This window comes from Asparagus officinalis, chromosome 2 (genome assembly GCF_001876935.1).
Source record: "Asparagus officinalis chromosome 2, Aspof.V1, whole genome shotgun sequence".
Taxonomy (NCBI): Eukaryota; Viridiplantae; Streptophyta; class Magnoliopsida; order Asparagales; family Asparagaceae; genus Asparagus; species Asparagus officinalis.
Window position 1 is genome coordinate 8,322,053 of NC_033795.1, and position 13,466 is coordinate 8,335,518.

The 13,466-nt window shown below is 38.0% G+C and overlaps 2 protein-coding genes across 3 annotated transcripts in view; one reads left to right on the plus strand and one right to left on the minus strand.

The window, feature by feature from the left end:
• On the plus strand, window positions 704-7,601 carry LOC109829387. The gene is made up of 9 exons (XM_020396510.1): window positions 704-1,057; window positions 1,888-1,945; window positions 2,698-2,765; window positions 5,561-5,740; window positions 5,848-5,944; window positions 6,054-6,163; window positions 6,418-6,551; window positions 6,885-7,092; window positions 7,220-7,601. The coding sequence occupies exons 1-8, from the start codon at window positions 872-874 to the stop codon at window positions 7,018-7,020; spliced, it is 969 nt and encodes a 322-aa protein (XP_020252099.1). The 5' UTR covers window positions 704-871; the 3' UTR covers window positions 7,021-7,092; window positions 7,220-7,601.
• Window positions 9,481-13,466, minus strand: part of LOC109830136 (protein ENHANCED DOWNY MILDEW 2-like) — a 23,433-nt gene continuing 19,447 nt past the window's right edge. For both annotated transcript variants that reach the window (XM_020397301.1, XM_020397300.1), the window contains exons 16-19: window positions 11,637-11,708; window positions 11,351-11,469; window positions 11,183-11,246; window positions 9,481-11,094 (exon numbers count right to left, since the gene is read on the minus strand). In XM_020397301.1, the coding sequence (XP_020252890.1) occupies window positions 9,844-11,094; window positions 11,183-11,246; window positions 11,351-11,469; window positions 11,637-11,708 (1,506 nt within the window). In that variant the 3' untranslated portion in view covers window positions 9,481-9,843. The remainder of the gene's footprint in view (window positions 11,095-11,182; window positions 11,247-11,350; window positions 11,470-11,636; window positions 11,709-13,466) is intronic.

Here is a 13,466-nt window from a genome sequence, read left to right on the forward strand (position 1 = left end):
GTTTTGAAGGCTGAAGGAATATAAGAAATTCTTTTGGGGGCTTCGGCATCGTTAAAAAAGTCTTGGGAGGGTATTTGTTAGGGTTTTTGGGGCTAGAAGCAATTTTCCCTAACTTCAAACAACCCAAATAATTCATAGAAGTTTTGTGAAATTTGATCTATTTTTAAACACTTTACCCAAAAAACTTAAAATCTTATGCAGATATTAGCCCCTTATAAATGTTTCATATTTTCAGATTGGTCCCTCCAATCATTGAAATTGTGATTTAGTCCCTTGATTAATGTAAGTTATGTCAGATGAGTTCTTACCCTACCACTGCGTCAATATTCTAAAATCGTGGTGAGGATTGAGGATTATAATTTTATATTCTATTATATCCCTTCAGGTTGAAGGCTCTATTATGGGCAAAAATCTAGACACACGCATCGATGTTTATTTTTTTAAATCCGCATAAGAATTTGTGGTGAGCAAGATTTAAACCCGGATTGCTCTGGCTATCTTGGCACCAATACCGCGGAGCTGTGATGAGGGCTAAAGGTTATTACATAGTATTCTAACAAAGTTCAGGGGTCAATTTGAAGAAACCTATATGAATTTGGGGGCTAAATACCAATATCAATGATTCAGGGGACTAATATCTAAACACCACAAAGTATTTAAGTGCAGCTGAAAATATCCCTTAAAAGGAAAGTGAGATGGCGGGCAAAACTAACCATAACAACATCTGTGGATCTCAAAACTACAACTCATTCTAACGAAAGAAAAAGCGCTGCGCTCACATTACACTCCATCATTCTCCCCCGCTGAAAATTTTCTTACTGTCTTCATTACGTATAAGAATCAAAGGCAGAAGGAAGAAGAAAAAGAAAACATGGCTACCTTCATGCTTCCTTGCCATGGGCTTGTGCTCAAACCCTCATCTTCATTGCCCAAACTGGGTTCTCCTGTGTTGAGAACTGGGCTAAAGAAGAAGAGAAGGGTTGCAGTTTGTCGGGCGGCGCCCGTCGTGTTTCGGGATCTTGATGCTGATGATTTCAGGCATCCTCTTGATAAACAGGTGATTAGAGTTGTGCCCATCAAGTGTTTGTGATGATTCCTAGCTGAAGCTCTGTTGCTTGTATATATCAGTTTGAGTTCTGTTTGATTGGTACTTGCACTAAAGGGGGTGGATATGGAGAACTTTTACAATTTTCCTCTTGTCATAGGTTTGATGCATGCAAAATTTTAGCTTGGTAATAATTTATACATGTTCTACTCAAGACACTCTTATACCCAAATTTTTTGGGTCTTTGAGGAATCTTTTGTGGGCCCATTTAAAGGTATATATGGTTCATGCCTTATTGGAATAGCAATAAATGTGTGCAATAATATCTTAGACTTAGTAGTTAGCAGTTTTGGTTGGTCTTTTTGGGTATTAGAGGAATTTGGGTGTAAGGTATGATAACAAAGTTCGTCATTAGCATTCTAGCCTTTGCTAGATATTGTTATGACCCAAATTTAAAGAAGATTATTGTTTGTTACCAACAAGAGTTTTCACTGTTTGAAAAATATGAGTGTAAGATAAACCCTTATACGATATTCTTCCACTTCACAAACTTTGGTGTGGGTGTGGGTAATAAGGACAACGAGTTTTCTCTTCAAATAATCCAAATATCTATGGAGGTTTAAGAGTTCATTATACAATTTGATGCTATGCCAATCAGCCATGGCTCTTCAACTCACATCATGTAATCAAATTAAGGTTTTCGAGTTTCCAAATGTAGCCTTTTAGCTTCAGCGTAATATTTCTTTTGGAGCTTCATCTGTCCCATTTTGATGACAATGCCTTTTATGGTGATGAATTCAATTATCTTAGCTGTACCTCATTCTGTTTTTTTTTCATTACAGAATACATTGCTTTTGAGGGTGATCCCAGGGCTGAATGAACTCGGAAAGGCTTTATTAGGTAAGCATGCTCTAATCTTCCATACCTGTGATTTTTTTGTGATCATGTCAACATACTATTTGAAGGCTTCATTAAACATTCGGTACATATATGAAATGCTTTTTATTGTGTTTCCCTATGAGGATCATATACAACTGCTGGTTCTGTAAAATACAGTTGATTTAGTCAAATTTTTATATTAAATAGAGAACAAGGAATATGGGAAATTCAGTTTCCTGTTTGCTCAAGTACCCCTCTTGGTATAGTATAGTTCATAATATCCTCCTTGCATCTTTTTCCCTTCAATTAGCAAGAATATGTAAATTGACATTCTCTTTTCTCAATCTAGTGCAAACCGCTATCCTGTATCTGCATTAACCTTTAATTAGCATCACAAACCCTTGTTTCATACATCATCGTCTGATTCTGCTGTGTTCGACAAGTCTAGTCATGATTCATAATGGGCAACCATGAGATGGTTCACTTTGTATGATAAAGTATGCCTCCCTTGAGTAGCATCCATATATTTGAAATGCTTGGCATACAATGTTCAGTAATATCATACTGAGGCATATTTTTTGTAATTTTTTACAGTTAATTTTGACTATGCTACTTGGTTACTTGACTTGGTATATGTGAAATTTTGGTTCATTTTAATTTATTTGTATTAAAACCAATCAAATTTCCATGTTTCTTGGACAAGTGGTCAACTTTAACTTGGATTCGCAATGCGCTTTATTAAATCTATGGACATAAATCTGTTATTGATACAGGACCAGTCTCTGAACAAGTCATGCTGCTCGAGAATATAGGAACATCTGTGCTTGTGGCTGAAAACCAGGTTTGTCAATTCGTCCAAAAAGAGTATATCAATGATAGGCAATGTCTATACTTAGTCATAGTACTTCATGCTTTGAAAGCTTTATTATGACACAGTTAAATGCCTAAGCTGAATAAAATTCCTAGATTTACCCCTGAGTTTAATAGTATACTTCTTCTCATGTTCTAGGTTGTGATGGGTTTTATTAGGTTAGCCCTTGCTTAATTCATCACTCTCCAGAACGTTTTGATAATTTCTTTCATTAGCATGTAAACTTCAGTGAGTACTAATATGATTGGATGTATTTATAAATAAACAATTTTTTCAATCCATGTATGAGAATTCTAAGACAGCGGGGGAAAACATAATTTGGTGTTGGGTTGAAGTTGGGTCTCTCCAAACACGTGTGTGCATGTGTGTGTGTGTGCACGCGCGTGTGTATACTTGTTTATGTATATATGCATGCATGCATGCATGCATGTATGCATATATATGTCTACACACACGACACAAACACACACACACACATATGTATGTATGTGTGTGTGTGTGTATATACATACTTACATATATATATATATATATATATAGAGAGAGAGAGAGAGAGAAAAATGGAGAAACTTGGTACCAAGTTGCTCCAAACAACTTGGTAGTGTATATATATATATATATATATATATATATATATATATATATATATGTATGTATGTATGTATGTATGTATATGTATATGTACATATACATATATACATATTGTTATGGTGTTCACATTCGCTAAAGTGCAAACTCATTGCCGAGAAACAAACGAGTGTTTCTGCATGCTAGACCCCAATCAACTTGGCGGCCAGGGACCAGTAGGGACGATCACTCCGCCGACTCAACGACTCGACATTCCTTCATGTCGACTCAGAAATGCGGAACATGTTGCCTCACATTTGTCGAAGACGACTCCCCACAAGTCTACTCGGCCATTTTCCTGACGCCTTTCGAAACCAACTCGAAAGATGTTACTTCTCGCCGAAGGCAAAGGACATATTCTTCTTCAAGCTTATCCTCTCTAACGACGTGTCAACGTCGCATTTAATGCACGTCAGGCGCATTATGTCTCTGACCTTGATAGCATTCATGACTCATCGGACCACGTGGGCTCTGCCATGCCACCGATCACTTTCCATTCAATGCCAAAGTGATCTCTCCCACAGTCGCCAGCCAACACCTATAAAGCAAAGGCTAACTCAGCTATCCAGCTTATACTCTGCCATATCGTCGGTCACTTCTCATTCATTATCGACACCTGTCAAGCCGAGGCTGACCCAACAACCAGCCCACACTTCGCCACCGCCCTTATGTGCTCGGCCAAAGTGACCAATCTACCCTCATATCCTAGGTATAAATACAGGTACTATTCTAACATAAAGTGGTGTGGAAAAACCTGATCTCTAAGCAGAGCATACTACACACTCAAGAACTCACGGTTCTTTTCCCCACTCAAGTTCACTAGCTAACTTGATCGTCAAGAACCAGGGGGAACCAATCTCCGTCCTCTTACATGTTTCTACATGTGCAGATCTTCTGACCACCCAACTCAAGATCTGGACATAAAGTCGGGGAAGAAAACGGTCCCTCATAAATCTTTAATGTTTCTTTATGTTTTGCAATGTCACACTTTTTTTATTGTTCATCCACGAAAAAATCAGATATTCCCATTTTATCCTCATCTTCTTCCTTCCAGCCCCTAAACCTAACCCTAGCCTCCTCCATCCTCCTATTCTACAAAATCTAACCCTACTCCTAACTCATGGCCGCCACCTCCCCCAAAACCTTAGCCCTGACCTATGGTCGTCATCTCCCCAAACCCTAACCCTAATCCTAGTTCCCACTTAGGAAAGAATGGGAGAGTGGAAGGTCGGGGTGGAAGAGGGAGGATGAGAGAGGGGGGAGGGGAGTTGGGGGAGGAGGGAGAGGGAAGATGGAGAGAAGATGAGGATGAGGAGGCTAGGGTTAGGGTTAGGGTTGGGGTAGGATTTGTGAGGAAGGAGATGAAAAAATAAGACAATGGTGAGGGTAAAATGGTCATTTCGCGTATCTTTTGGAAGAAAAATGGATTAGGTGTGATATTACAAACATGTTAGCAAGCAAAGATGGTTTACATCAAAAAAAACTTTAAAGGTGGTAAGTATCAATTTGGGTAAAAGTAAATATGGTTTTGATGTAAAAACACTATACACACACGCGCATACACGCGCGCGCGCGCGCACGTACGCGCACACAGACATATATATATATATATATATATATATATATATATATATATATTATAGGTATATATATTATATATATATATATATATTATTATATATTATATATCACTCACGTATATATATGGATAATTTGAGAATGTAAAAAAATATATACACACAACGACACACATTACTACGTGCGCCCACCGCGGCGGCGGGACGCGCTGCGCGGGCCACACACACACCACAAACACACACACACACACACAACACACACACACACTTACATCACACACACACATATAATATATATATATATTACTATATAAATATTTATTGATATAATATATATAATTATAGTATATATAATATATCAAGCAGCTATGTATTTTATTAATTATTTCATATCCAATACTCTAGGAGCTTTTCCCAAAGCCAAGCTCTTGGCTACCTCGAACCTGATGTTGTGCTTGTGATGTCTGAAGTTGTTAATTTTTGGTTGGTTATTTATCCCTCAGTTTCCCAAGGATATTTTACTGATTATAAATTATGATTTTTTTCCTCTTTTTCTTTCAGCTATCTGACCTTCATCAGTTGTTGGTCGAGGCTGCAGAAGTATTGAACATAGAGGCTCCTGATTTATATGTAAGACAAAATCCTGTCCCAAATGCCTACACTTTGGCCATTAATGGTAGAAAACCATTCATCGTCATCCATACTAGTCTTGTGGAGCTTTTGACCAAAAAAGAGTTGCAAGTAAGGTTCTACGTACATAGTTTTTGCATGTATTAGTAGTTTTCACTTGTATTATTAGTTTTTACATGTTTATAGCTTAGATTTATATAAGCTGACCTCTTAATTAGGCTGTTTTGGCTCATGAATTGGGCCACTTGAAATGTGACCATGGTGTGTTTCTTACATTTGCAAACATTCTCACAGTGGGAGCTTACATTGTACCTGGTAGGTCTGTGTTTCGTTAGATATATAGTCCAAACACGTAGTGTGATATTGTTAATTATGTCGGGTCCTTGACTAAAGATTTCACGCTTCTGGGTTCTGATTTTATCAGGGTTGGGTGGGCTGATTGCTCAAAGATTGGAAGAACAATTGTTTAGGTGGCTTCGATCTGCTGAACTAACTTGTGACAGAGCAGCTCTCCTTGTCGCTCAAGATCCCAAGGTAAACTACATTCAATCAAGCACTTAAAGTAGAGAATTAGTAACGATAAGCTGCTTTGATACTCGCACATCGAATCTATATTAGCACAAGCTAATAAAGTCTCCTCGAAGTATAGAATTGGCGGGCTCTATTCATGTTCAAAATCAGAGATCAAGCACTTCAATCTGATATCAGCATTTTCTAGATCTACGAAGTTTCATAAACTTTAACCTTTCTTGATAATTTGTATTTCTTTTTCTCTGTCCTATCAAGAGGTGGTCATTTCTGTTCTGATGAAATTGGCTGGCGGTTGCCCTTCTCTTTCGGACCAGCTAAACGTCGATGCATTCTTAGAGCAAGCACGCTCGTATGACAAGGCTGCTTCAAGTCCAGTTGGATGGTACATCAGGTATGTATTCTTTTTTTTTTTCATAAGATATACAGCAGTATTATAACAAGTCCTTTATCACAAATTTTCTACCTTGCACTCTTCCATACTTCATTTTTTTATAAAGGAACTCCTCCATAGTTCATTATTTATAATCTTACAATTTCTCCTAATCAGTGTACATAATAACCTGTATTAGTTGTCAAACCATCTCAATCGAGTCCCTCTCATCTTGTTCAATAGGATAAGTTTGAACTTCCTGCAATTTATTTTATATCATATTTCTCAGGTGAAATATTTGCATGTATTTATAACATTCTACTATAACTTTCATGTAATTTTACGCGGTTTCAGGAATGCACAGACCAGTCAATTATCTCACCCGCTTCCAGTTATGAGAGCTCGTGAGATCGATGATTGGTCAAGGAGCAATGAGTATCAGTCACTTTTGAAACGAGCAATCCAGCATGAAGCTGCTCAAAAAGTATAGCAATGGCCTGCGGCGGATGATATTCATGTGAAGTCCTAATTTTACTGAAGCTTGTCGATACAGAATTAGAAGGTGAGCTTACACCTACCTGCTCTTACTACTTGATGACGAATTTAAATAGCAAAGGCACAGGTTTATAGGAAACAGAAAGAAAGAAATGCATTTGATCTTTTTTTTTCTTCTCTTCTGGTTTCTGCAGATTTATACAGTTATGTATGTATACTTACCGTCATGAGGAATACCGTGCAAAAGCCACAAAGGACAACGGAAGTTTACCTTAAATATCAGGAACAGATTCAAATTCAGGCCTATTGTATTTATATTTGTTTCTTGTGTGCTTAGAAGAAATAGACATAAAAATTCAGTAAATTCGTTATTTGTATGTATATCGGGGCATCGTATCTGCCTCTTTCATCTCATTGTTGAGTTGGCCTATCGATCCAATCACGGAGCGTATAAGCGATATATCTTGTTGTATACGTAAGAAATCTGGTTCAGACTAACTCCTAAGTAGGAGGTATTTTCTAACTATGTCTTGTAAGTTCAGAATAATTTCTTGACTGAAAAATAAAAAGGATAAATTTGTGGGAATTATAAAAAGAATCACGCTCGCATTTGCTTACAGAAAGGAACCAAGTATCGCGGTGTCATCAACTGATACTGATACACGGCTAAAACTTGAAGTCTCTTTTGAAATATGGTTGTTTTTCAGAAATTGTGTTGTTCGAAATTTTTGTCCAATTATGTTAAGGAGAAATTGTTATTATTGTAGTGAGACTGATAAATCTCCTTCCCATTTAAGGATTTGCCAACCTTTCAATACACAACCAAACGTTTAAATAGATCAGCTACTCTTGAATATGCTAGAAAGTTTTCATTCTAAAATTACTGGGGAAGCCTTAATAGGGGGAACCAAATAAAGGAATTGAATGTTTCTGTTCTTTCTTTTTTTCTTTTTTCTTTTTTTTTTTCTTTTTCCCTTCTTTTTTCCCCCTTGCATAAAACATGCTACAGGCACTTCAGTTTGTCAAAGCAGTAAATCATGAAAACAGTGGTCGAAGTTTCTCTACGGAGAAACCAGCATTAAATCATGGAAACAAAAATTGTTACTCTTAATTTGACACGCACAGCTTCCTTGAGAACGTCCTCTTTTGAGTATAGAATTAAACAAGGGTTGGTGCTAGAAAACCCCCTCAACTGTGGGGCTTGTCTTGGAAAACCCACTTCATCTATTTTATCTTTAGAAACCCCCTTCAATTTTGAGGGTGTTGTGTATAACCCCCCTCAACTTTCAAAATAAGACTAACAGTTGGGTGTCCCACAAAACTTCCTTTATCTTTCTAGTTATTTTCAAATAACCCCATAATATTATTAATTTGAAATATGGAATGAATAAAATACCCTTGGTTGAAAAAGAAATTCATGTGAGTTTAAAAACACTACTCGATCAAAATATTAGACTTCGGCTCGATGAGTTTTGATGAGGAAACTAATCTTCAAAAAAAATTTAAATGTTTTAATTATTTCAAACATTACAAGTATGGATAAGCAGAAAATAAAAAAAAATCGGTGTTTTAAAAAAGAAAGAAAATTTTTGATTTGCACGTAAACCTAGCAATAAAAATGGAGGAATAAAAAGAGGGGTGAAATAAAATAGAAGTTACATTTAACCAAAAGTTAAAAAAGTTAAAAAGTAACACTGTGGTTAAAAAATTTAGTTTAAATTATATTAGTTTAAAAGGTTAAGTGAGAAAAGTTGAAGGGGGATAAATAATATTTTAAAAATTGAGAGAAGTTACCTGCAGCAACTCCATAATTGAGGGAGGTTTTCTAGGCTTAAAATAGTTGAAATGGGTTATCTGAGACAACCACTATAATTGAGAGGGTTCTTTTTTTAATTAAAACATTAAAATAATACTGAGGTAGAAATTTAAGAAAAGAGAAAAATCATAAGTTTAGGAACTATGAGAAATCAAGGTAAGGAGAATTAATCAAGAAGGAAATCTTTCCATCATTGCCTGCTTATCTACTCCTATAAACTCGAAGGAGAATCCAAAGACTTACTATTTACACTACAGTAAGTGCTACAGTAAACTCTAAGCATAAACAGCAAAGCAAGTTGCATTCGAGATTACTGTAGCACATCACAAACAGTAAATCAAACATGCTCCACTTGCGTAAAGTTATTATTCATGCTACAGTAATTTATGTATCATAAACATTAAAGCAAATAAAAATATTAAAATTTGAATTCTTCCTCAAATATAAAAGAGTAAATATGATTACTAAATCAAATGTATTAAAACTTGGATCATTACTTAAGTATAGAGTAGATATGATTTCTAATTTTAAACATACAATATTTAAATTAAATGTATTTAAACCTAGAGGGATGCAAGCTCAAAATGCTTTCCTTAAAAAAATAAGGGGGGGTCATGCTTCACACGGGATGCACTCTAGTAAGTTGAAAACCAATAAAGTAGCAAACCTCACCTCACAAAGATACCAACAAACACAAACTAAGCAAATGATATGAAATGTTTTTCTTATCTTCAATCTGTACAACATTGGAACCCTGATATGCATAAAACGCCACCCTTACGATTCAAATTCTCAGCTGCAGAACGTAAGCTCGTGCTTAATACTCAATCCAGATTAAGCAAGCAGTGAAAGCTGTGTACAAAACTAGATGACATTCAGCATATTCATACACATCAAGCAACATAAGCACCAAAAATCAGCCCAAACCCCCAAGAAGCCAAACTTTGCCAAAAACTAGGGTTGTCTCATGCTTTCAGTTGCCTCCTGAGAAGATCATTTGACTCAGTCGTCAAGCCAGCCACCTGAGTTATGGTGTCGATATTGGTGAGGAGGTCCTGATGCAAATCCAAACTGATCGGGAGGTTGCATGTCATAAATGTTACCCCTGCCACCAGGAATCCCAGAGGCCCTCGAGTGGTTCATTTCATCAAGCTGGGGAGCATACCTCTGTGTTACAGATCCATGCATAGAACTTGATAATCCATAAGAGGTTGATGGCAAAATATTTGTTTGCCCTAATCGAACTTGATTATAGTCATTTTCTCCTGGTAAAGTATAAGTCCTCGATTGTGGCATCCTTGTATCCCCATCAAATGATCTCCCATAGTCACCATTGATATAGGAGTTTCTATTCAAAGTGTCTAAATTGTTGTAGCCTGGATATCTTTCCTCTGATTTCCGTATTGGGTAATCTAGATTCCTCATCCTATCATCAGACCAATCTCTATTGAATGGGGCACCATACCTCCTTGCAATATCATTGATCTCCTCTTCAACAACAGAACTTGGTATTTGGTGGCTTAGGGTTGATGTTTGAAAGCATTCTCTTTGAGCTTCATATGCTTCCAAAGGAAGCTGCTGAGAACTTGGTATTTGGTAGCTTAGGGTAGTTGTTTGAAAGCATTCTCTTTGAGCTTCAAATGCTTCCAAAGGAAGCTGCTGACCCTTAACCACGTCTTTGCCTGAGTCTCTTTCACGCGGAGGTGAAATGCTCATGTCAGAAAGTTCACCATCTTTCCTATTATCATAGGCCTCAGGTTCCTTTCTCTTTGCTTCATCCTGTTCCTTTCTCTTTGTTTCCTGCTGTTCCTTTCTCTTTGTTTCCTGCTGTTCCTTTCTCTTTCTTTTTTTTGTTTTGTTAGACATGCGAGTGATAGTTTCTGGGGAACTTCTCTTTCTGCTTTCTGCTGCAATCTTCATGTTATTTTCTTCTCTAGGACTCACTTTCTTAGTAGTATCTCCTTTATTTTCATGTCTTTCTCTAGGAGACACTTTCACAGTAGTATCTTCTTTATTTCCCTGTCTTTCAGAGATATGTTCCGTTGTTGGGTGAACATCTAATCTTTGTGCTCGAGATACCTCTTCACCATGTGTCTCACTCTGGAAATGGGATGTGTGTCCTTGCTTCGATGCTATGGCCTTATGCTTCGCTGTCCAGTCTGGCCGGCTCCACAGGTACAGCGGCGGTGCTTTAAAATTCCATTGATCCATTTGCATATCATTCACATCAACAGATCCAGGCAAGTAAAAGGACTGGATGATGGAGTACAGTTTTAAGCCAATTCTATAAATAGGGTATCTCAGAAGATTAAATAGAAAAGCTTAAAATGATTTTCAATACCTTTCCAGCTAGGCTTTCACTATCCTCCCAGATTAGATCATATGGTGGTCTTTTCCGATCTAGTCTGCTTATATCAGACATAAGTGAGAAGCCAAACAGTAAATACAATGATCATTACGGATCCATATGAATGATTCGGGGATACAAGGGAAAGACTAGAAGAAATACCTTTCTGTTTCCGGGGGAACAATGAGAATAAGAAGCTTCGGCTTGAAAGTTAGCGCCTTTTCAATGAACTTATTAGCAAGTGCAGCCCTAACCCCAAACGGAGGATTAAGACCCATGATCTGTTTTAAGATTTATTATAAAGAGAATTAATTGTATCAGGAGAGTAAAGCATGGAAAGATCCAATTTCATATTATCTTAATAGGGCTATAGATAACCCTAGAGAGAGATTGTTACAAGACTGAAGCATTAATAGTGTTGCAAGTAATAGTGTTGCAATATCCATACCAGCTGTGATCCAGTGGGCAATTCTTTAGGGTGTACTGTCATCCAGTCTCTTTTCTCAAAGTTAAAGTCATTCTGCAGTCAAAGAACACTGCGCCTTCAAGTTTCTTTTAAAGAAAAATAATCTCACAAGGATAGAAAACAGAAGTGAGTTTCTTAGTAGTAACATAGACAAAAGCAATTGTTTTAACAAATTACATAGATAATAAAGAAATGTTAAGGTTACAAAAACTGTATTAAAAGTTACATGCTAACTATTTAAAGTATCAGTGGTTGGTTCCTGCTGAGCGGATTCTCATTTTCAATGTTAAAAGAAAATTGGTTACAAAAGATAAAATAAGAAAGGACAAATTTTTAAAAACGACCGTTTTTTAAATTTAATAGGCAAAATCGACCGTCGGACAAAAATTTTAGCAAAACCGACCCTTTTTTGCACGGGACTACTAGTCCCGTGCAGAAAAGGGTCGGTTTTCAAAATCGCCCCTCCTCCCCAAATCCCCCGACCCATCTTCTTCTCAAATTTCCCTTTTGATGGGTCTCCCTAATTTCCTCAAATAACATATGATGGCTCTTTGATTTCAGAAGCAGCGAGCAAGAGAGGAAGGAGATGGAGTGCGCTCAGCAGCCACCTGGGTTCTCCTCCCCTCCTCCTCCTCCCCAACCCCCCACCCCACTTCTTCTACAGGCGCCCATGACCGACCCTCCAAAAAAACGCCATGACCCTCAACCCCCCGCCGCGATCTCTGACTGCTACCGCCCGTCGCGGTCGTCGGTGCCGCGAGGAAGAGGAGGGTTACCTGGCTGCCTTGCGCTGCGGGGAATTCTGGAAGCTGGTTCGGAGGCGGCGGTCGACGAGGACGGCGACGGAGCAGGGGGCGGCAGTTAGAGGACGGTCTGGTTCAATTGTCTGATGGTGGGGGTTCGTGGACTCCAATCGCCACCGGTCGACGGTTTGCTGTTTGTGGAAGGGGAGGATGATGAGGGCGGCGTGGTTCTCTTCGGCGACGCCGCAGATGTCGCGGTGCATGGAGGTGAAGGGGGAGACGGCGGTGAGGGGAAGAACGGAGACGCCGACAGTGTGCTGCTCGTAGGTCTCGTAGGTGTTGATGACGTGGTCGACGGAGGATTTGGGGGCGGAGGATGCGAGGAAGGAGGAGGCGGAGGGGCCGACGGAGGAGGAGGAGAGGGACGAATGCTGGAGGGTCGATTTTTACATTTTTTTTTAGAACTGCACGGGACTAGTAGTCCCGTGCAGGGAAATGGTCGATTTTGCTAAATTTTTTCTTCAGCGGTCGATTTTGCTCATTAAATTTGGAAAACAGTCGTTTTTGAAAATTTGTCCAATAAGAAAACAAGGTATCTTTGTGTCAAAAAGGCTAAATCCAGCAGGTAAAAGAAGCTTACTTATCCTATGTAATTAGATAAGTGTTTTTCAGATAGTATCATGATCTCAAATGAAGGCAGGCTAATTTATCTGGGCTGAATGTTAAATGCACAGATTTGTGATAAGCTGCCATATTTCCTCTTATTCCCACTATTTTTTAGCCTTGGAGAATAATAAGGATTGCTCACATTTATTGCATGAAACTTTAAACTGCATGAAAGTTATCTCAAGTTACAAGATTTTCTAACCACCACCTAGTATCTAAGAAGGAAATCCACTGTTCATAGTAATTTAATCACATCAAGTTGACAGTTGGATGCCAAATTTTTCTCAAATTATTCAAGGATTCCTGTGCTCTATATAGCTACTACCCTTCTTGGTTAGAAAAAGCAAATGGTCAAAATAAGGAAAGCAACTATATCTATGTACTCTTTTTTTTCCTTTGGGTT

What these genes read in the sequence shown, in the direction of transcription:
- LOC109829387 (XM_020396510.1), top strand. Translation starts at nt 872, where the DNA reads ATGGCTACCTTCATGCTTCCTTGCCATGGGCTTGTGCTCAAACCCTCA. An exon ending in TGACCAAAAAAGAGTTGCAA is followed by an intron (nt 5,741 to 5,847) that starts GTAAGGTTCTAC and finishes CCTCTTAATTAG; the next exon opens with GCTGTTTTGGCTCATGAATT. An exon ending in CCAGTTGGATGGTACATCAG is followed by an intron (nt 6,552 to 6,884) that starts GTATGTATTCTT and finishes ACGCGGTTTCAG; the next exon opens with GAATGCACAGACCAGTCAAT.